The sequence below is a fragment of the Denticeps clupeoides genome, chromosome 6 (assembly GCF_900700375.1).
Source record: "Denticeps clupeoides chromosome 6, fDenClu1.1, whole genome shotgun sequence".
NCBI classification, from domain to species: Eukaryota; Metazoa; Chordata; class Actinopteri; order Clupeiformes; family Denticipitidae; genus Denticeps; species Denticeps clupeoides.
This window is the reverse complement of record NC_041712.1, coordinates 22,605,925-22,628,760: the sequence shown is the minus strand read 5'-3', so window position 1 is coordinate 22,628,760 and position 22,836 is coordinate 22,605,925. Positions and strand designations below refer to the sequence as shown.

The window sequence follows — 22,836 nt, the reverse complement described above, 5'->3', positions numbered from 1 at the left end:
CTGCACAGCCCAAATCAGAATATGTAATGTGATGTGACAATACGCAGCTGCAGTTGCATAACTGGGAAACGCGGCACAGTAGAAACTCAGAAGTCCCCTTTTTACTGAACAGGGTCGGAAAAAAAAAAACTAGATTAATTTCTTTTACCAGCAATAAGCATCATTAATTAAAAGTCATTTATTGATCAGTTTACACTATGAGAGAAGGACTGAATGAGAAAGAACTTCATTTAATCACCAATCTTTTATTTTGCAAGCACAATGATCACTTGTACAGAATCTTTGTGCAATATTGCATTGACACGGAATCTTGACTTAACTTCAGGCTCAACAACTACAACAGTGCTTTATCGATATAGAACTTCGCTACTCTATGAACTTACACAGAACTACACTTTTAACGGTCAACAATAGAAGAAAGAACAGTGAAACAAACTAAGCACACTGAATACAAAATTTACAGCAGAAAAAAAAAAGTTATTTGTTTTTCATCAAGATGTCGGTTTTAGGCTATAAGAGATATAGCTCAGGGTCTTCAGGAAACGTCTTGTGCGGTGTTCCAAGCAGGGTGGACACCGGAGATGGTCTTGTTAGCATCACAGCTGATCTCAAATCAGTCAAATGGCTCGATGACGGGGAAATAAAATTACTCCACCACCAACTCAAAGCCCTCTGCCTCTTCAAATTCTGCATTCATCTTTGCAGCGAGGAGATCCAGCTCAGAAATCTGGGGGGGGGGGGGGGGGGGGGGGGGGGGGGGGGGACAAGAAGCCATTGCGAGACAAAGTAAACACATGCGTGTTATGCTAAATCACGAATCAATGAATAATGAAGTGTTCAGCATTTCCTTGGACTTACTTTTATTGGCTGAACCTTCTTCTTTCTGGGATTCTTCTTTAGTACTGCCACACCGGGAATGTTCGGGTCAGGTTCCGACAATGGACAGACGCTGTCTTCTGTCTCACCGACAAAGGAGCCCAAAGTCTGGTTGGCCACCCTTGACACAGATTTCTGCTTCACCTCTGGGGTCCGCATTCTCTCAAACCCGAACAAAGTCTCACGCCGAGACGTCGACGGGGAGGACGAGGTCTGGTCAGTGGGAACCGTGAAGGAGTGATCTCCCGCGCTTAGGCGGCTGTAAGAGCGGCGCACTTTCTGAGACCACGCATCGTCCCCGGAGTCCTGTGTGGATGCGGTCACTGATGCGGTTTTCGGGGGCAGGATAGGTGACAGATGTGCGGGTGGGGGAGCAGAAAATGCTGCAGGGGTTGGTGTGGACACTTTGGGCTTCTTCGCCGTCACTTCAGACAACCTGTCAACATTTTCTTTGTTGGCCTCTGATTGAGACTTAAAAAAAAAAAATTCCAGAGTCATATATAATAAATTTGCTTGTACCTCTTTTTACCAGAATAACCTAGATCAAATCAACAGGTTTAGTTTAAACTTACTTGTGCTTTCTTTGGGACAATTTTCCTGACTGTGATTGCGCGTTTCACAACAACCTGTGGTGTCTGAAAAGAGAAGCAGAAAAAAAGTAAAGGGTTTCATCATTCCACAAGGACCAATGCAGGGGGGGGGGGAGTAAAAGTTCACAAGAACTTCAGACTGTTTGTATTTCTGATGCTGAAGTACATTACAGGCCAAACGTTTGGACACACCTTCTCATTCAATGTGTTTTCTTTATTTTCATGACCATTTACAGATTCTCACTGAAGGCATCAAAACTATGAATGACCACATGTGGAGCTGTGAAAAAGGTGAAATAGCAGAAAACATGTTTTATATTCTAGTTTCTTTGCTCTGATTACTGCTTTACACACTCTTGGCATTCTCTCGATGAGCTTCAAGAGGTCGTCACCTGAAATGCTTCTCCAACAGTCTTGAAGGAGTTCCCAGAGGTGTTCAGCACTTGTAGCTCACCCCAAACCATCTGGACTGGGTTCAGGTCCGGTGACTGTGGAGGCCAGGTCTCCACTTTTTGTTAAGTACATAACTCCACGTGTTCATTCATAGTTTTGATGCCTTCAGTGATAATCTACCAACGTAAATGGTCATGAAAATAAAGAAAACACATTGAATGAGAAGGTGTGTCCAGTCTTTGGACCTGTACTGTATATACATGCTGATAATCAGTTTTCAAGATGATTTCTTTAACCATGTCATTAGTAGGGGTATTGGCAAGCTCACCACACAAAGGTCACAATATACACAAAGTATTTCACAATATATTGAGATGCTGTAAATATCTCAATATTGTTCAACGAAAATGTAAAAACAGAGCTGAAATACAAGATTCTGTGATCGTTCTTATCTCTGCTGATCTCACCAAAGATGTTTAACAAAGATGTTTTGTACATAAAAATATCGACGTTTGATGTCCCCCTATCGATACAATGTCCCGATATATTGCCGTGGGGATATTTTCTAACACCCCTCCCCTAGTCATTAGTATATGAATATAGTGTGCTGTTGGTCGGAAAAATAGAGGTATGAGAAGTTAACTCTCAACTGCAGTAAACCTCCTCGTGATTACTGTGCACCATCGCAGCAAGATTAGTTCCGATTAAGCCCGAGGACCAGAGTAAAAGCTTCTAGCTCGGGACAAGCCATTATCCGGGATGAGAAGCGTCCGAGGTTCGGATTTTATGTATCTGAACTTGGAAAAGTCAGAAAGTCCAGCTCTCTCACCGCAGCAGGAGGGGGTGGCGTCTTCTGTGATGCGGAGAGTCGAGGCGAACGGCGGCAGGAAGGGCTGGAATCGGACCCTGCGGGCACACGAATTATAAAGATGGACATGTAAAACCGGGACCGGGGGCAAAATGCGTAAGAGGGCTGAACAGGACAAGAGATCGGGCGAGAACTCACTTCTGTATTCGCTGCTCTTCCTTGTACGAGACGTCGATCCTGGCGTCCCGAGGCTCATCTTGAATACTCAAGATCCGCGCACGCAATCGAACGATGAAACGCAAGGTTGTTTGATGCGATCAACTCGGTATTCGCATGGACTTATCTTTCTTTCTGTGGCAGCGGAATACGCGGCCGCATTATTTCAAATCGCCCGCCAGCGTGTCGGCACCGGAAACCGAGAGCTGCATGCCGGAAGTAACGCGCATGCGCAGTAGCACAAAATTGGTGTAGGCGCCCAAGCGACGCGCAGATAATGTCGATATTTAAAACGTAAACGCGCCGTTTATATATGTAAGTGGGAATTGATTAACATTAGCTACCACGCAAATGCGTCTCTCTGCATTGCGTGTTTTAATCAGTGACGTGAGGTAACATGCCAATATTACCGTTAGATACATTTTAGCCAAGAGACCCAGTGGTGTGTTTATTTTTCAGACCTAGAGGTCATTCCTAAACGTATACATTCAAAATAAATATAATCAAAATTTTAAAAGGATTTTTCTATTGTAAAAAAAGTGTTACTGTATCACGATATAGGTTCTCAAGCCACATAAATAAATAAATAAAAATCGACATTCATTTACACAGTCAGTACAAGCCGATTTTCCCAACCTGTAGAAAAGAAACCGACCTCAGAACAGCGCGCAGAGCCGGAACGGCGAAGGCTGTGACGTCATTTATGTGCGCCTATTGCGGAAGAGACGTGGCAGAAGTATGTTGTCATGAAAATACTAACCAGCTACTTTTCGACAGCTGGCGAAACACCGGAGCGGGACTGAAAAAAAAATCGTTGCGGGCGAGGACGCTGGGCATCGCAGGTAAGCGCCGTAAAACCGCGTCCGCCGCTCGTCTGAACATGTCCTGCCCAGCCAGCCATCGCGCTGACGTTCGCTGCGCAGCCAACTTACTTTCTCCGAAATTCGTGGGACGGGCGTTTCCGGGTAAAGATGCGTGTAAACTTGATTTATCGCCGCGGCGTGAGCGCAGATGTGTTGGGGGAAGCGCCTCGGCTCTCCGCCCGTGTGACCGAGTGTCCGGTGTTTCTGGTTTAAAAAGCAGGCCATGGGTCTGTGCAAGTGTCCCAAACGGAAGGTGACGAACCTGTTCTGCTTCGAGCACCGGGTTAACGTCTGCGAGCACTGCCTGGTCTCCAACCACAACAAGGTGAGTCGCGTCGGAGCTGTCTTGTTGTTTTTGTGCGTTTGTGGCTTTTCTTAATTGCGTTTTCTTGTTTCCTTTCTTGTCCCAGTGTATTGTACAGTCGTACCTGCAGTGGCTTCAGGACAGCGACTACAACCCGAACTGCTCCCTGTGCAGCAACCCGCTGAACTCCCAGGATACTGTCAGATTGGTTTGCTATGGTGAGATGGTTGTTGTACTTCATCTTATAAAAAATACAAACACAATTAACACTAAATTGTCTGCTTGATGAGCTTGTGTCTGATTACATTTACGGAATTTACGAGATGCCCTTATCGAGCGCGACTTAGTCAGTAGTTACAGGGACAGTCCCCCCCTGGAGACACTCAGGGTTAAGTGTTTGCTCAGGGACACAATGGTAGTAAGTGGGATTTGAACACTAGGCTACTACCACCCTGGTCAGGATCAGGATGAAAATAAAAATGTTTAAAATGTTCCAGTTTATTCCCATAATCTAATACAATATAATACTTTAACTTGTAGTGAAGTGTTTGTCATTGTGAAACACTGCATAGCAGCGCATGGTGACACAACAAGATGTGTCCTCTGCTTTTAACAATCACCCTTAATGAGCAGTGGGTATCCATGACAGGCACCCTGGGAGCAGTGTGTGGGGACAGTGCTTTGCTCAGTGGCATCTTGGTGGCTCGGCATTCAAACCGGCAACCTTCTGATTACGGGGCCACTTCCTTAACCGCAAGGCCACCGCTACCACAAACTTAGTAAGGGTTCAACTGTCAGAACAGAAGGTGAAGGTCATTGGAGTTGAAATTTTGCAATCTAACAAGATATTCCTTCCATCTATCAGCTGTGAAACTGCACCCTCTGTGGGATTTTAACCACAACGTACCATCATTGTAACGATCTTTTGCAAACCTGTCTCACTCGTTCCAGATTTATTTCACTGGTCATGTTTAAATGACCTGGCCACTCGGCTGCCGCTGTACACGGCCCCAGCAGGTTACCAGTGTCCGTCGTGTCAGGGACCCGTTTTCCCGTCCTCCAACCTGGCCAGTCCAGTGGCTGATGTGTTGAGACAGCAGCTGTCCAGCGTGAACTGGGCCAGAGCAGGCCTGGGACTCCCACTGGTGCGTCCAAGTACCCACAAAGTCTTCATTATTGTTTAGACGAGTTTCTAATCATGCCGTACTATTGAGACACATTGTTCATGGAACTTCCTAATTTGTGCGGTTTGATGATTTGCACCTCAAGATTGAAGAGGCGCCAGGGATAAAGGAGGACAGCCCTCACGATGTCACAGACTACAGTGACTGGACCACATTTGAAAGTGAGAAAGTATATATATATAAAACACCTGTTTTAAAAACTTTAGGTTTCTAAATTCTGGAAATTTAAGCTTAGACAACATGGCTATTCAACATAAAATATACAAACTATTGGGGATTTGTATTTGCAAGGATCTTTTGATACGATTAAGGGTCATGATACGATTATATAAAGATGTATTGTGATGCTGTGCATGTTGCAATATTCCACAGTTCACTGAAAATGGAATAACGTAGCTGAAATACAAGACGCTGGAATCGGTCTGTCATGTTTTTCCGATTTCACAGTAGTTTGTCCAGGTGTACAAAGTACAGCGCCACCTACAGGAGTGGAGGTTGTAGTCACACACTGATTCTCTGCAGACCTGACTAAAGAACACTCTCGACAGCACATAGATATTTGATATCCCTGCATCTGTACAATATCACTCCGTAAAATATCGCCATATATTGCTGTATCAATATTTAACACCCCTACAAACTACACTGCTCTGTTATTTATATTATTTAACATTTTATTTAATCTTGTCCATGACCTCTTGACTCTACTTTAAATTTGATTTCTCCCATGGCCAGCGCCTGCAGTGGAGCACAGTGTATGTTTCTCTGAAAAGGCATATCCAGCCCACACCTACAGCTCCAACCCGGCATCCGTGTCGCCACCAGCGCAGGAACCGAGTCAAAACAATGGCGGTGTTGGGGTGCAGGACCACTCCGTTGTCAACATGATGGCAGCAAACACCAACGACACCATTAGCATCAATACAGGTAGAGCCTCTGCTGTGCTGTCTGCTAAGTTTTCAAGTTTTTGCTCACTTGGCCTGGAGAATGGGAGAGCAGTCGAAGTGACGCCATGGTCCTCAGTCAATGAGCACACCTCACTGGGGAAAGTCCCAGCGACAAGCATGACCTTCTGGTTAACCTACATGTTTTTCCAGTATGGGATGAGGTGGATAGATTTCCCAGGCTTATGTTATATGAGAATCCAATTACAATTCACAGCAATTCAAACTGACTGTTTATTAATAGGATTGTTTCACGTCTGCGTTTTAGCTTCATCTCCAAGAAAAATCTACGACACGCGGGATTCCGGACATTCCTCGGTCACACAGATCGACTTCGACGATGATAAATACCGGCGGCGACCAGCTCTCAGCTGGTTTGCACAGATCTTGAAGTAAGCGTTTGGAGAAATGACCTTGTTCTTTAATAAACCGGCACAATTATATATTTCATCAGAGCTTGTTTGAATTGTAAACAGTTTGATGAATTTACAGCCTTAAGAACCTTTTAATCCCGAAATACTTACATGTTATTAAGTACAGATAAATACATGTAAACCTAAAGTAAAGTTTTCCCTCCATCTTAAATTTATGCTGATAGTCTTCTTTTTACTATCAACAGTTAAGTTTAAAATACAGTAAATCATAAGTTTTTCACTGTTTTTATTATAAATATTTCACGTTTTTGTAACTGTCTGTTTCTGCAGATGTTTTAAGAGTATAGTAGATATGTAGTAACTTATGTCCTCTTTTTTTCATAGGAATCGCTCCAGTTCAAAGAGAAAGTCTCTGACACTGAAGCAGCGGATCCTCATGCTGCTGTTGGTGGGCGTCATCGGCTTCTTCACACTAATCATCATCATGGCCAAACTGGGCCGAGCTTCAGCCGACTCGGACCCCAACCTGGACCCTATGCTGAACCCGAACATTCGCGTGGGCCCCATGTGACCGAGTCCTCTGCTCCGGCCTGAAGGGAGCCCAGTGTGACCGAACCGAAGTTGTATCTGCCCGTTCCTAACCGTGAGGACTGCGGAGGGCACCTGCAGCGTGGTCCGCCATCTTGAGTTAGAAATCGGCGAGAGGCTTTGTGGCTATAAAGACCTGTGTACAAAGTGTTGTAGTGCATACAGACTCTCGGTACTGTGTGCGTTGAGCTATTTTACATTTTCGGTGTTTTCCTGATCCCCAGCTTAAAGAACTACTTCTTTGTGGAGTCACAGTACAGGAATTAATTGGGGGTTTGCCTATTAAAAAAAAAAAAAAAGTGAGAATGTATTTGAACAAATAAAAAAAAAAAAAACACACAACAAGCTTTAATGAGAGAGCATCACAATCAGATTGATGTACATTAATTCAACGTACATCAACATTGAGTAAAATATCCTGTGTACCCTTTCATCTGAAAAATACTGGGATTTTTTTGCTGCCAGAACTGTTTAAATTTTTATGTTTGTGACCAGAAGCCTGTATATATATATGATTGTTTTAAAAGCATTGTTGTACTGCAGCTCAATTTTTTTTCTATCAGTTGTGATTTTATTTCATATGCACTCCTCTGCTTACCTTTTCCCCCCCTCATACGTCATCTAGTCTTTTGTTGCTGTTTTAAACTACTGGTTAATATAACACTCTGTTACTGTAGTAAACTGTACGTTTGGATGGACAGTATCTCTGTACAGCCGCTCCACTAACAAGCTCTACAAGTTTATTAAATTATGTTCTTTATAAAACACTGAAGATAAAAAGTATTTCAAGCAAATCACGTGACACCTTTACAGTTTTATTCCAGCTTTACAAAAGAGCTTTAGTGAAATGTACTTGTTTCAGCTGCAGAAGAGAAACAGAAAAATAACTTTCACAGAAACAGTGTATAGTCTATTTAAAACTAATAATGACTGCAGGCTGCCACTACAGACAAAAAAAAAGAACAAATGGTGCTAAAGGATCCGATGACTGATGGTTTCTCTTTTCAGGCCTCTCTGAGATCCGTTTACTCGCACAGGTCGCCTGCAGAGATTAAAAGTAAAACGTATGTTAGTGGCGAAAGGGGAAGAAATGACAGATCTCACCCCAACATGGCAACATGTACCAAAATGACGAACAGCAGCTCGGGAGGACTCAGATCTTCCCGAACTCGCGTCAGTCAGTGGCGGCCTGCTGTGCCTCCGTAGATTACACGCGTGATCACAGAGCACACCACGCGTGCCAATATGAGGAGGGTTGTATGCACGACTCGAGCGCGCAATGCAACATCACTTCAGATTCTCGGCCACAGAGAAAGCGGATGGTACCGACCGAGGAAAGACAAAATGTCGCCTGCCTCTGACCACGTGGGACCGTCCACACTGGAAGTCACACGCCAGCAAAAATTATAATAAAAAAAACAGCATCTACACCATAGTCATCTTCTTGTTGCACTTATAATAAATACATCTGCTGAGATTTACAGAACGTAGAAACATACCACGGCACACTCCGCTCAGTCTGCGTCGGACATTGCTCAGGAAGGTGGGCGGGGAAAAAAGCCTTCAGCCAATCAGCGAAAGCCCCATGGCGCGTCCGGGTCTTAGTGATGTCATAAAATATAGCTGTGTACTATCCAGATATACCAGAGTAATCTGATCGGCCTAGAATAGCGTGTGAAACGTATACATTTTATAGTATAACCCCTTCGATTCAAATAACTAATATGCAATACAAATGTAATGTGATGTATCACATAATCAGACGACAGTTTTCGTGAACATGTCTTTGTTCATGTGTATTTCTATGCTCAATTGTATATGGTGTATATGAATGAGCATGTGGAAATATAAAATGAAATTTCATTTCATGCTTGCTAAAATAAATAAACGCTTAAAAGCGGACCTCGTGGTTAAGGACCCACGCCGCGCTCTAGTTACTACAGCTCTAGAGCCCTGGGCTGAACAACAAAAGCGTGGTGCGTGGGGGCAAAGGTCAGCGGAGCTGCGAAAATGGCGGCGTCTATGTGCAGGTAATGCATCCGTTAGCGGGCTAATGGGATTAATGGAAGGCTTCTTCCCTGTTTTCAGCTACTCGTCTTGTCAAATCGGCGACGTTCTTTGCTCTTTTGATTTCAATCTCCGATGAGAATGCCTGAGTCTAATCGCGGAGGATGAATGTGACGATTCCCAGGTCATCAAGCAGAAGCGGCCCGCTTTCAAAGTGCTGCTAATTACTATTAATAACGCGGCGACTCGCTGTGAATTATGCACATTAATATGTGCATAATTGTTGCTTACGTCTTGCCCGTAACGCTGGTTTAACGCCGACAACAAAGGTCTTATGCAGCGAATTCACGGTCGGTGGCATAAATGCTGAGGTCGTAGGTAAAGAGCGCAGCTCGCAGGTCTGACGTGCCTGAATTGGCCGGATTCATCGGCAGAATTCTCATCTCTTAGTATTTCCGAGTGTCGTTTTGGCCGGAAGTGGAGCCTTTATCCCTTCACGTCCGCGATCGTAACGGATGTTTGCCGCACATTTTTCTTCATGGTCGTGGACCATGTTTGTCAGCGATCACGAGGTAGCCGTGGTCTCCTGAATTTGGGTGTGTGCACCCGGGCTGAATCTTCTTCTTCTGAGAAGTTGGTGCCTGTCCCCTCTGCCCTCCAGGATGGAGCGGTGCCTCTTCGTCCTGCTGCCTTTCTTCCTCGGTGTTGCCCAGGCTGTGGATCGCAGCAACTTCAAGACGTGCGACCAGAGCTCGTTCTGCAAGTAAGCATCCTTCAGATGTAACGGCATGGTTCCCGCGTCCCGTCGCATGTACGATCATCTCGCTGCGTTCACAGGCGCCAGAGGGACATCAAGGCAGGACAGTCCCCCTACCGAGCCCTGCTGGAGACCATGGAGCTCACCAACTCCCGCCTCACGCTGCAGCTGATCAACGACAACAACAAGGTCGGTGCGGTTCCGAACTCAAGCAATGCACGAGTATTTTCTTTTTCCCCAACAGTGTCTAGTACAGGAATGGACTAATAATGATTGGGCAGGAGAAAGCCACTGACCCTCCAAGCCAGAAATGTGAACTTGTGGTCGTTGCAGGTGAGGCTGCTGCTGGAGTTGTACAGGCTTCAGGGGAATATGACCCGGGTGAAGATCAATGAGCTGAAGCCGCTCAAGCCTCGTTATGAAGTGCCGGACGTCCTCATCCAGGACCCCCCGACCGAACCGTGAGTTTATTAATCAACACTCGCTGCATTATAGTAAATGAGTGTGGAATCGTGCCGAGTAAATAATATTGTGGTGACGAGCGGGCAGATTCCTGAACAGGTAGCGGTTCCTCATCGCGGGGGCCGCCGATCAGCGCGTTCATTAAGGATTTTTCCCTGACTGAACCCGCAGCCTGTCGGTGGTGGCCCAGGATGAGAACGGCGTGGTTCTGTCCCTGGGGGCCGACGAGCAGCGCCTCATTGTCAGCGCCCGTCCTTTCCGCCTGGACATCGTGGAGGGGCCCAAGGTCCTGCTGTCCCTCAACTCCAGGGGACTGCTGGTGTTTGAGCACCTCCGGCTGCGCAAGGACACGTGAGTCTGCTGGACGCTTGCTTGTCCATGCATTTCACGACTGAGAAGGTCACACAACAGTACAGCACAGGCAACGTCCTGAATAGATCAAAATGAGAAATTACGCTATAATACACAGCAACACTTTAATTGTTTCAAAATTGTGCGGCAATAAAAAATATTTAAAATACTCAAAAAAGGCCTCAAATGTCCCTCTAATGCACTCCATCTCAACTTCATCATTTTTGTATCTTGTTCTATTTTTAAAATGCTCATTGTTCATTCTTTTTTTTTTTTTTTTTTTTTTTTTTTTTTTAAATCTCTTTGACTGCCGTCTCATCAATATGAATCTTCTCACAGTGATACCATGAGTTTCTGTAGCTGAGACTGGGACTTTGCCCACAATGCAGCAGTTTTAAACCAGGCAGTTGCGTTCAATCGGCTGTCTCCATGTGTACACGCAGAGCAAGCATCAGCCTATCACATTCGTTCATGCTAATTTCGTGATCGCATTGGCCAATCAGTCAGGATCATTGCGGCTTAAGGGGCTGTTGTTGCAAGAGAAAAGCATGACTGGCATCTGCTCCTGTGCTCCTTGCCCGACAGACACGCCCATGTTGATGTAACGCGTGTGTGTGACTGTCCAGAATAACAAAATGCAGCTGCATTAACATTTTTAAAAGGTGTTAAATATTTTAAATGAATCTCAGTGACTATCGTGTATAGACCTGGACTAATTTCACTGAAGGTAGTGGATGATGGGCTTTCTGCAAGGACTTAAGCATAAATAAATCTGGGGTGCTGCTATGCATGCACGACATTGTGTAATACCTGTCTGGTGTGCAACATTAAAACTACACACACAAACACACTCATTTATCACATTTCCCGGCTGTAATGTGTTTGTTTCGCAGATCTCCGTGCTCTTTGCTTTACTCTTGGTGTGGGTGTCACGTCCGCCTCTTGTTTTGCTGTAACCCCCTCCTTCTCTTTTCTTGTGCATGGTGGCTTCCAGTCTCAGTAGAAATCACCAGCTTGTTCTGTGCTGTACTGTTTTGTTATTTTATTTTTTACTCTGCATATGACATCTCATTGTAGACTGACCTCTCTGTCTGTAGGGCTGCATGATTATAAATCTAAATTATTAATTTAGGTTATCGTGAGATGGCGGGACAAACTTGTCAGATTAAAAATGTTTTAAACGAATGGATTACCTTTTGAAGTAAGAACTATATGTGGTAGTAGCCTAGTGGGTAACACACTGGTCTATGAACCAGAAGACCGAGGTTCAAATCCCACTTACTACCATTGTGTCTCCTGACTGACTAAGTCGCTCTGGATAAGGGCGTCTGATAAATGCTGTAAATGTATTTGCTCAAGTGTGCCCTTTATTTCACATATTAACAGAAACTTGACGTGATTAATCGTGCAGCCCTGTCGGACAGGTTCATCATACTGCATGCTCTCCTTCTGCCGAGGACGGCTTGGAAAGTCAATATTTGGATAAAGTGTCATGGTTTCTGCCAGGACTTTTGTGAAGTATTTTATTGTGTTGTGTTTCTATGCAAAAAAAAACAGAAGAGCCAAGTAATTTTATTGTGAAGGAAGTTCTCATCGTATCTCTGTTTTTCTCCTGTTTTTTTCTTTTTATTCCTCCCCCCCTCTCCTCCCCTTTACTTTTCTTTCCCACTCTTTCTCTGGCTGCTGTGTCCTCCAGTATCGCTCATAAAATAAGTAGCACAGTCGGTAGCATGTGGGATAGGATCAGGAGCGTGTTCTCTAGGTAAACTCTGCACGGCCCGGAACATCAGTGTGATCTCTGAGTTAGACGTTTGGCTGTATATGATTTTTTAAAAAGGAAGAAAAAAAAAATGCATGCGTCTGCTTTTTATACAGCCAGACTTGTGTGTGTGTTTGCATGGAGAGTGTGTGTTTCACGTCAGAATGTAGTTTTAGGAAACGATTCAGTGGACCTACCATACACACTCATCGAATCCCATTAACAACATTGGAATAATAATTTAATTATTATAGGGATTCAACATGGAAGCTACACTGAATAACACCCTGGCGGTCGTGTTCAAGCAAATGCTTTGGTCATGTGACCTCTGATCTGGCACCAGCCTTTTCTCATTATGCACACCATATAGATTGTTTCCCCCCCTTTTTTGCGTTCTGCTATCATATTTGCTGATCTAAAGCACTTACAGACATACAGAACATGCATGTACCATCATCATCATCATCATCATCATCACAATCACTGTGCAGCACAACACATTGAGGCCTTTTTGCTGTATTTGTGCATTGAATAGATATTGAATAGTTTGGCTGTAAACAGAAGCGTGGAGACCTGCAGATCAGTAAATGTCAAGCTGCAAATGTCAAAGCTTTGTTTGAACCAACTGCATTCTGACGCACAGTGCAACATTCATTGTTCATTTATTTTTAAATGTATAGCATTTTCTGTCTGCTTACTTACACATAATCAGTTTAACCCCATCAACGTAGAAATGAATAGATAGTTCTGATTTTCTATGATAATGTAGTAAAATGTCTAATTGTGATGATTCCACAGAATATGCAGTAAATTTTGCTTTAGATTGATGAGTTTGGACTAAGTTGATGAATGATGGGGGTTGGTCATCTGACTGGATTGAACATGTTTAACGCACTTTCATGGGAAGGACCCTTGCCGTTCTCTGAAGTGCTCGCTCTGTGAGCTTTAACTTGTGTATGTGTGTGTTTTTCTGCTCAGTAAAAGTCAGGACGATGCAGAGGATGGCGAAGGGGCTGAAAAGACGGAGCAGCAGGCTGGCGGAGAGCAGGTGGGCTCACTGTAACACACTCAAATACTAACCAGAAGACCCACAAAGTCACACGTTCAAACCACACTTACTACCACTATACCCCTGAGCAAGACATTTAAAGGTCCCCTGGCATGAACTAGATTTTTTTGCTTTTATATCGGTCCCCTAATACTGTATCTGGAGTCACTTTCTGAAATTCCATTTTGAGCCAGTCACACAATGAGATGTTCTCAGGACACGCCGTTTCGGTGTCTGTAGCTTTAAATGGTAATGAGGAGGTGAGAGGCAAGCCGAGGGAGAGAGGGAGGTAACCTTTTCCCTTATGACGACATAAGGGGACAAATTCCAGATCAGACCGTCTGATCTGCCGCTCTCTGAACGGCAAAATAGAACGACCAAAGCGCTCTTTACACCTATCACCATTTCAAGCCACTGCAGGACCATAGACAGGCTAGGGGAACTCGTATTAATGTTAAATTGTCTCACAAACTGACCTTTTCCTGATTGGGGACCTTTTAACCCTGAGTGTCCCTGTAACTTCTGGTTGTGAGTCGCTCTGGTGTCTGGTAAATGCTGTAAATTGAAATGCCGGGGTAGCAAAAGGCAGGATGTCTTAGATCTCTGGTGTGTCCTAGGCAGCGGAAGGGGATCAGTTGAAAGAAGAGGAGGAGCTGCCTGGCACATGGGAGGAGACGTTTAAAACTCACACTGACACCAAACCCAATGGTAAGTCTGAGACTAGGTGACGGGAGAGTTGTTTAGAACTATGCATAAACTATTATGTGCGATTTGAGTTTCTGTTGAGCTGTAAACTCAAGTTTGTGAAGAACACCACGTTCCGCAGGCAGAAGAAATATCAGCGTCTCCGTATATCACCGTTTGCTTTCCTGACACCCGCAGGCCCGACCTCCATCAGTCTGGACTTCTCTTTTCCTGGGGTGGAGCATGTATACGGCATCCCGGAGCACGCCGACACGCTGAAGCTGAAAACCACAGAGTGGGTCTTTGTTGGTCTGCGTGTTATAAAATGGGCCGGAGTTGTACTTTCATCAAATTCATTTTCTGCTGCTCCCATTGTGTCCTCAGTGGAGGAGACCCGTACCGGCTGTATAATTTAGACGTGTTCCAGTACGAGCTGCACAACCCCATGGCTCTGTACGGGGCCGTGCCCGTGCTCCTGTCACACAACACAGAGAGAACGATGGGGGTCTTCTGGCTCAATGCCGCGGAGACCTGGGTGGACATCAGTTCCAACACTGCAGGGAAGGTGAAGGACCAAAACCGTAACACCATAAGTGGCTTCTGGAATTAACAAAAACAATCTCACAGCGTTTTTCCCCACTGTCTCTGTGTGTGTTCTCAGACGGTGTTTGGTAAGATGCTTGACTTTGTTCAGGGATCCAGTGAGACTCCGCAGACGGACGTTCGCTGGATCTCAGAGGCTGGCATCATCGATGTTTTCATCATGCTAGGACCCAAACCCTCCGACGTGTTCTCTCAGTACGCCTCCCTCACCGGTAATAACCACCTCCGCCTCCTGTACTATGCATTCTGTTGTTAAAAGGGCATGAATTTATTTTAGGAGATTGGCGGATGTCAGTCAGCCATAGCCATGGAACAATGCCATCAATACAATTTGTGGTTCTTTTTATTATTGCGTTACATACGTACCAGCACATTACCGGGGAATTTGTAGCGTTGTGTTAAATGCTGATGTTCAGTTTATTGTACAAATAAGGTTAATTTGAGTCTCAACTATGACTTTAGTATTAGTAACCGGGCAGAAACACCAGGGGCAGTGGTGGCCTAGCGGTTAAGGAAGTGGCCCCGTAGTCAGCACCGTCCCCACACACTGCTCCCCGGGCGCCTGTCATGGCTGCCCACTGCTCACTCAGGGTGATGGGTCACATTTCACTGTGTGCACCGTATGCTTTGCTGCTTTGTATCACAAGTGACAATCACTTCACTTTGACTTTAATAAATGTAACGGTCATCGTCTAACCTGTTCTCTAGATACACTTCTATTGAGGTAAAAAAAAAAAAAAACCCAATTGTGCAGATGTGTAATCGTCAGTTAGACCGCACTCTGCATTGTGTATTTCAGTGAAGGACTCGTGACACCAAAGCCAGTGAGCTTTTGTTGTACAGAAAAAAAAAACCCAGAACATCCAGAGCATTTAATGGATTCCTCCTTCTCTCACCCGTTCCCTACAGAGAGAAAGGAGAATCTGTTCATTTTTTCTAGTGCAGCCCGATTAATCTAATCACAATCGTAATTGCGATATCAGTCTGTGCGATTACATGAATGCAAAAAGCTGCGATTTAAATGTGGCTTGTTTGGTCACATGACTTTCGATTCGGTTCAATGGAGACCTCAGATTCGTGACTCGCATAGACATATGGGTACACGTACGTCAACGTCGCCGCCATATTGCGATAGGCTGTGCTGTGCAGTGAAGCATATACATGTCTATGGAGAGAAGTGCATAAAAATGCCTCACTCTTGTGCTGCTTGGGGCTGTACAGTCCAAACCAGATCCCGGGGGATTATATTTCATAGGTAAGGCTGGACAATTGTTTTGAATATATTTGGCCATTATAAAATCCCGTTTTATACGTCTTAACCTTAGCTAAGCTAGGCTAAGCTAGCGAAGCTATGCATTCCTGTGTTCAAGTCAGCCTCCAAACAACGTTTTGGCTATACGTAGGCATTAACTATTTAGACTGTTCTTAGCTGTTTAGTTAACTTTTTTCAAACTTTGAAGGTTTCCTAAAGAAATTCACCTCCGTTTACAAATCTTCACCTTAGCTAAGCTAGCAAAGCTATGCATCCCTATGTTCATGTCAGCCTCCAAACAACGTTTTGGTTAAACGTAATAATACGGGATTTTATAATGGCCAAATATAATCAAAACAGTTGTTTAGCCTTACCAGGGTTTGTCGTAATGTTTTTTAAAATAAAAACTTTTTGTGATTTATTTAATTTAGTAGAATATTGTATTTTGATAGCACTGGGCATTTCAAGTTGTTATAAGTAATTTGTATGTGACTTTTCATTGATATACAAGCAAGTGCCCTTTATCATATCGCTATCGCAATATTGATCTAAATAATTGCAATATGTCTCTTTCCCCAAATCGTGCAGCCCTAATTTTTTCCCTTGTGCACACCCCCAATGTATATACACTACCCGCTGTGCAACAACTTATAAAACGAGATTTCGAACATAATTACACATAATTATGGACAACAATGATCGCTTAAACACATTTAATCTACTAAAGAAATAAGTTAATGACGTGCGCCCTCTTACCCCCATCACACAGTCCGTATTGCATCATCATCAGACACATTTTCAAAATAAGTCACAACAGATCGCAATGAGTAATAACCGCAATATACACCAAATAAAAAGGAAGGATTTAACGTGAAATACCACAAAGGACAACAATTTCTTTCACCCGTTACAGACGCATGTCTTTTCATGCACCTCTTCTCTGCAGGCACCCAGGCCTTCCCCCCTCTTTCTGCCCTGGGCTACCACCAGTGCCGCTGGAACTACAATGACCAGGAGGACGTCCGAGGCGTGGACCAGGGCCTCGATGACCATGACATCCCATGCGATTTCATCTGGCTGGACATCGAGCACACAGACGGGAAGCGCTACTTCACCTGGGACCCCAACAAGTTCTCCCAGCCCAAAGACATGCTGCAGGGCCTGAAGGATAAGAGACGCAATGTCAGTATTTGTGTGTGTATCTCAACAGGATTGAACCATTGCGACGTGTTTCCAATTTTTTTCCTTGTCACTGGCAGTTGGTAGCTATCGTGGACCCCCACATTAAAGTGGACAGTAACTTCAAGGTCCACAACGAAATCCGCTCGAGGAACTTCTACGTGAAGAACAAAGATGGCGGCGACTACGAAGGCTGGTGCTGGCCAGGTGAAGACTTGACCTTCAAACGGGATTTTTTTTCTTTTACAGAGTAGCCTGACGTTTTAATGTGGATTTAACGTTGGACGTTAAATATTTAAATTGCCAAATGAACCACAGACAATCCTGCAGGAGACACAGTGCCACAGTCCTCATCTTCCTTTTAATGTGCAGGGAATGCTGGGTACCCAGACTTCACCAACGCTGAGATGAGGGCGTGGTGGGCCAGCATGTTTGCTTATGATCAGTATGAGGTATTTAATTTTATTGGTGTTGACATGCTTTGTATATCAGAAGTTAGTACATGCAACAGTTAATAAACCTGTAAATAGCATGATGTAATTAACTCCTCCATATTCTCCGCTGGTCAGGGCTCCATGGAAAACATGTATACCTGGAATGACATGAACGAGCCATCGGTCTTCAACGGGCCGGAGGTCACCATGCACAAGGATGCCCTTCATGGCTCTTGGGAGCACCGGGAGGTCCACAACATCTATGGACTTTATGTGGTGAGGCATGGTGGGGGCCTGGATAAACCAAATGAATGTATTAATATTGTACCAAAGGATATTTTCCTGGGGAATAACCTTCTCCTTGATGGAAGGTTCAAGAACGCTGATGTGGACCTGTTTTTATCGTTGTCAAAACCTCCTGAATCTTTGCACTCTTGCAGCATAGGGCTACAGCCGAGGGTCTAATCCAGCGTTCAGGGGGAGTGGAGCGCCCGTTTGTTCTGACCAGAGCGTTTTTTGCAGGATCTCAGCGTTATGGTGAGGAGATAATCTCCTCCTCCCTTTTAATTATTAATATACACATAAAGACACATACTTTGAGGCTAGAAATGTCGAGGTGATCACGATGTTGGCCGCCGCCCATTGAGTCTCCTGCTGTGTCCAGGTGCGGTGTGGACAGGAGACAATGCCGCTGAGTGGGGCCACCTGAAGATCTCCCTTCCCATGTGCTTGAGCCTTGGATTGGTTGGCATCTCGTTCTGTGGAGGTTAGAGCTCGCACCGTCACTCTGTCTGACTGATGTGACCGGCCTAATCGGGGCACTGAAGACCTGTTTCATTACAGCTGATGTGGGCGGCTTCTTCAAGGCTCCCAGCACGGAGCTCCTGGTGCGCTGGTACCAGGCGGGTGCGTATCAGCCATTTTTCCGGGCCCACGCGCATCTGGACACTCCCCGCCGCGAGCCCTGGCTCTTCGGACCCGAGAACACTGCGCTGATCCGAGAAGCAGTACGCCAGCGCTACGCCTTGCTGCCGTTCTGGTACCAGCAGTTCTATAACGCTCACCGCACCGGCCAGCCTGTCATGAGGTGGGGGAGCCTCGGTTGCCTGCTTGTTTTTGGGGTGGTCCATATTTAAAAAAAAAACAAAAAAAAAAAACTCTTCTTTCAGAGCTCTATGGGTGGAGTACCCAGAAGATTCAGTCACCTTCGATATTGAGGATGAATATCTGCTTGGTATGATGTCACGCCCTGCATACATTTATTCGTTCATATTTGCACACAGCCTCTAATTCACCAACCATGATTATATATAATAAAATGAATATATATATATATATAATGCAAAATAAAATTTAAAAAGTCATTCAAATGTCTTTCTTTCACAGGAAGAGATTTACTTGTTCACCCAGTCACAGAAGAAGGCTTGAAGTCGCTCACAGCCTACCTGCCCGGGAAGAGAGAGGTGGGTGTGATAGTCCTGCTGCGCGTTCATCTTTCATTTTTTTTTCGTTCTGAAGTCAGTCTTCTGCTTCGCTCCTACAGGTCTGGTACGACGTTCACACCTTCAAGAAACACGCAGGTGGCCAAAGCCTGTACATCCCTGTTACCATGAGCTCGGTAAGATGGGCCACAAACCAGACAGTCAGCTGATCCCCGATACGTTTTTTTTTTTTTTTTTTTCTCCCCCCGGAATGGGCTCATTCCTGTACCTTCCACAGATTCCTGCCTTCCAAAGGGGCGGGTCCATCATCACCAGGAAGGACCGTGTCCGGCGATCATCGGCTTGCATGGAGAACGACCCATACACACTCTACGTGGCACTGAGCCCAGAGGTAGTCCAGTCCAGAGGCTTTAGTCCAGTTTTTGCATCCCGCAGTCATTTTAGTTTTTATTACACGTCCAGACTCATTTATTATAGTCAAGGTTCTGTCCACTAAGTCTGAGAATTTGTTTTTTTTTAGTTAGAATTATCCATGACTATTTTAGTCTCTTCTTTTAGTTATGCAATTTAAACCAGTCAATATACACATACCTGGTGGAATAGACAAAAAAAACATTTTACAATTAAAACAGGTTTATATTGTTACTTTATAGACTCACGAATACTCTACATCCATTCCAGTGGCCGCATTTCTCTGTGTTTTTCGACTACGTTTTCTTTTCTGCTGCATTGTAAGATCGCTTCACCTTTTTCTCCCGCCCGTCTGCTCACCCACCCCATCTAATTAATGCTGCGAATGGTGATTGAGGAAGTGACAATCTGTGCGACTGGATTGGAGAAATAATAATAACAACAATATAACTCGATTAAACAAGAAGAAATTATGAAATTAAAACAAAGACGTTTTAGTATATTTTGTAAAACACATTTAGTCTAATTTTTGCATATTGCATCATCTATTTAGTGTTTCATCTTGTCTCTTTGATGAAGATGTTTCATCGAAAACACTAGTAGACACCACTTTTTAAGCACTCTTGCACTTTCTACCTGACTGGTGTTACTGTGGTGTTCATTGTTACTGGTTGACCGGTGGGTGAAGGAAGTTAAATCTCTAGATTTACAACGCTGGTAAGCTTGGCCGTTCTTCTGATGAAAAGATTCTATTAAAAGTGGTCAAGCTTTACATGATCTGCTGCTGCTGACTGTGAGTTTGTCCTTTGCCACAGGGAACTGCAGAAGGGGAGCTTTACATCGACGATGGCCATACCTTCAGTTATGAGAAAAACAAGGCGTTCATCCACCGGCGACTGACCTTTAATGATGGCGTGTTGTCTTCAAGGTTAATCCCGCCCATGTTCCAAAACCTGCTCGTTGTTGTGATTGGTGGCATAGTAAAAAAATATTTTTTTTTGGTCTTCTTACTCCAGTAACCTTGCCCTGGACTCACAGTTCACCACTGCTTCCTGGGTTGAGAAGATCATCTTCTTGGGGGCCAGGAAACCCGCTAGCGTCACCCTGAAGACTGCAGGTTGGTCTTGTTCACATCCTCCCGAAGAGAATGAGAACGTCCCATCGTACTCACCCGGACTTCTTTTTTTCTCAGGGGGTTCCGAGACTCGCGTTGAATTTGAGTATGACTCCGCCCTGGAGGTCCTGTCCCTGCGGAAGCCGGGGGTGAACGCGGGGGCCGACTGGACGGTGCTGCTGCGGTAGTGCCAGATAACGTCCACGCGCTTTCATGCAGCTACTTCACAGACATCAAGCACTTACTGTATGAAGGCAGATTTACACACACACACACACCAACACACACTCTTTCACTAGAAAGGTTGAGCATATAGAATGAAAAAAAGAATAGTCCGAGGGTTTAGGGAGAGGTAAAATGAGAAACGCACCCCACCACTGACCCCATTGGTTTGTTTGAGAGGACGGTTATGGTGTTGGCTTGGGGGTTGCCTGCATCTGCTGAACATTCTTTCTCCTCGACACACCACGTCCCTCGCTGGCCCCGTGAACCCACCTTTTATCATCTGCTGGGTACCCCGAAATTCTTTTTTTTTTTTTTTTTTTCCCCCTTGTTTTTAGATTGGAACACAGTGAAATGTGGTCTGTTTGTCTTTGTAGTTTGTACTGGAAATAAATTAGTTTTTGACACAAAATGTGAGAAATATTCATGTGCACTGGTGTATGAGGGCATTTAAAGTCTGTTAAAGTTACTGAGCAATCGATCGAATAATGAGTTTGGCGTGTACGCTATTTACACGTTCTTCACATGCTCATAATGTGACTGCCCAGATATGAAATTCTAGCTGACAAAAAAAAACAATAAAACCTAGTTATTTACATTCCAGGCTCTAAATAGAGGTGTTTCCTTTTTTAAAAAAGTGAAGGAGTTCTGATACTGATCTCACTTCTCTCACAGGTTAACAATAATTTCCTGTTATTGCCAGGTTTTTTTTTTTTTTTAGTATTTTTTTTTTTATATTTTATATTGTGATTCTGTGCTCCAAGTATTTCTTTTCCCATGGTCCAAATATTTTTTTTTCACCATTCCATTCTGAACTAGTCCTACATGTTTAGACTGCTCTCTGTGTGAATTGTCCCTGCTTTTCGCTGTCAAGTCTGCTGCCCAGGTCCTGGAGGCTCCACCCGCTCTGTCCCCACCCTGCCACATGCATCATTAGTTAATGGTCCCCTGAAGAAGTGCAGACAAGTAACAGGGTTGTACGCTTCTGATTCTTGCCGTGGTTTCCTCCAAGCTTTGCACTGTAATGTGGGATCATGGTCAAGATGTAGTTTTTTTCTGTCTGAGGAGCTTAAACTAGAATATCATAATTAGTACGTTTCCTGCTAAATTTGTGCTTCATGAATACGTGAAGTTTGTTCCTCAGGTTATAACTGTATTTCAATTTGTGAGACTGTGTTGAATTTACTGCTGGAAAAACAGTGGCACTTGAGAGGAAAATGAAATAGTCAGTCCTACCCCTCAATGACCAAAACATCATGAAATAAATGAAACGACACTCGAAATTGTATGTCTCCTAGTGTTTATTTTAGCCTCTGCTACACCAGGCACTAAATAGTGGCTATGTCTCAAGCCACAAAAGCAGAAAAAAAACTACGTTTTAAAGGCGCAATAAATAAAACTCCATCAAACAGGGGGCAGCATTTCACTAGAAATGGGTCCACGTCTACTGTAACAAATTAGAGATTGCACTTAGCTCTGTCTTCAAATTCTTGGTAACCGAGTCTTGCTGGTTGTCTGGTTTATGAAAAAAAAATTGAACATATACAGGCCTGTCTAGAAATCTTACTCATATGTGAAAGTGAAGTGATTGTCACACGTGATACACAGCAGCACAGCACATAGTGCACACAGTGAAATTTGTCCTCTGCATTTAACCCATCACCCTGAGTGAGCAGTGAGCAGCCATGACAGGTGCCCGGGGAGCAGTGTGTGGGGATGGTGCTTTGCTCAGTGGCACCTTGGTGGTACCTTGACAGATCGGGATTCGAACCAGCAACCTTCTGATTACGGGGCCGCTTCCTTAACCAGGCCACCACTGCAACCTATTGTGTGTGTGTGTGTGTGTGTGTGATGTATACACATTACATACACATTTAGCAGGCTGTTGAACATGGTGGGGTCAGCTGGGTGGCCCAGGGGTTAAAGATCTTTTCATAGTTGAGGAACTGGTCCGCGTTGATCGGAAACATA

General features: G+C 44.4%; 3 protein-coding genes and 1 long non-coding RNA gene across 7 annotated transcripts; 2 read left to right on the top strand and 2 right to left on the bottom strand.

Moving 5' to 3' along the window:
• Nucleotides 1–225: 225 nt before the first annotated feature.
• cdca5 (cell division cycle associated 5) lies at nucleotides 226–4,151 on the bottom strand. Its single transcript, XM_028984945.1, has 5 exons — nucleotides 2,866–4,151; nucleotides 2,689–2,765; nucleotides 1,449–1,511; nucleotides 859–1,347; nucleotides 226–727 (listed from the first exon to the last, which is right to left on the bottom strand). Exons 1-5 carry the CDS (start codon nucleotides 2,921–2,923, stop codon nucleotides 647–649), a joined length of 768 nt encoding a protein of 255 aa, XP_028840778.1. The 5' UTR covers nucleotides 2,924–4,151; the 3' UTR covers nucleotides 226–646.
• zfpl1 (zinc finger protein-like 1) lies at nucleotides 3,549–7,905 on the top strand. 2 transcript variants are annotated; one of them, XM_028984943.1, is made up of 8 exons: nucleotides 3,549–3,725; nucleotides 3,967–4,071; nucleotides 4,157–4,268; nucleotides 5,002–5,195; nucleotides 5,320–5,395; nucleotides 5,970–6,161; nucleotides 6,447–6,570; nucleotides 6,937–7,905. In XM_028984943.1, exons 2-8 carry the CDS (start codon nucleotides 3,970–3,972, stop codon nucleotides 7,121–7,123), a joined length of 987 nt encoding a protein of 328 aa, XP_028840776.1. In that variant the 5' UTR covers nucleotides 3,549–3,725; nucleotides 3,967–3,969; the 3' UTR covers nucleotides 7,124–7,905. The 2 variants fall into 2 exon arrangements, with proteins under 2 accessions (XP_028840776.1, XP_028840775.1); XM_028984942.1 differs by having other exon boundaries at nucleotides 3,551–3,725; nucleotides 3,964–4,071.
• A 29-nt stretch (nucleotides 7,906–7,934) lies between these two features.
• On the bottom strand, nucleotides 7,935–8,701 carry LOC114793190 (uncharacterized). 2 transcript variants are annotated; one of them, XR_003750210.1, is made up of 3 exons: nucleotides 8,640–8,668; nucleotides 8,265–8,520; nucleotides 7,935–8,182 (listed from the first exon to the last, which is right to left on the bottom strand). It is a non-coding gene; the product is annotated as an uncharacterized LOC114793190 (long non-coding RNA). The 2 variants fall into 2 exon arrangements; XR_003750209.1 differs by having other exon boundaries at nucleotides 8,265–8,701.
• Nucleotides 8,702–9,117: 416 nt separating this feature from the next.
• Nucleotides 9,118–22,148, top strand: ganaba (glucosidase II alpha subunit a). Of its 2 annotated transcripts, XM_028984290.1 has the most exons (25): nucleotides 9,118–9,170; nucleotides 9,809–9,910; nucleotides 9,985–10,093; nucleotides 10,238–10,365; nucleotides 10,538–10,717; nucleotides 12,414–12,479; nucleotides 13,455–13,524; nucleotides 14,142–14,232; nucleotides 14,407–14,503; nucleotides 14,593–14,773; nucleotides 14,870–15,023; nucleotides 17,010–17,245; nucleotides 17,323–17,449; nucleotides 17,615–17,694; nucleotides 17,812–17,952; nucleotides 18,117–18,213; nucleotides 18,341–18,442; nucleotides 18,520–18,763; nucleotides 18,846–18,910; nucleotides 19,063–19,139; nucleotides 19,220–19,294; nucleotides 19,396–19,509; nucleotides 20,345–20,457; nucleotides 20,546–20,646; nucleotides 20,722–22,148. In XM_028984290.1, exons 1-25 carry the CDS (start codon nucleotides 9,151–9,153, stop codon nucleotides 20,829–20,831), a joined length of 2,880 nt encoding a protein of 959 aa, XP_028840123.1. In that variant the 5' UTR covers nucleotides 9,118–9,150; the 3' UTR covers nucleotides 20,832–22,148. The 2 variants fall into 2 exon arrangements, with proteins under 2 accessions (XP_028840123.1, XP_028840124.1); XM_028984291.1 differs by lacking the exon at nucleotides 12,414–12,479.
• The last annotated feature ends 688 nt before the right edge of the window (nucleotides 22,149–22,836 follow it).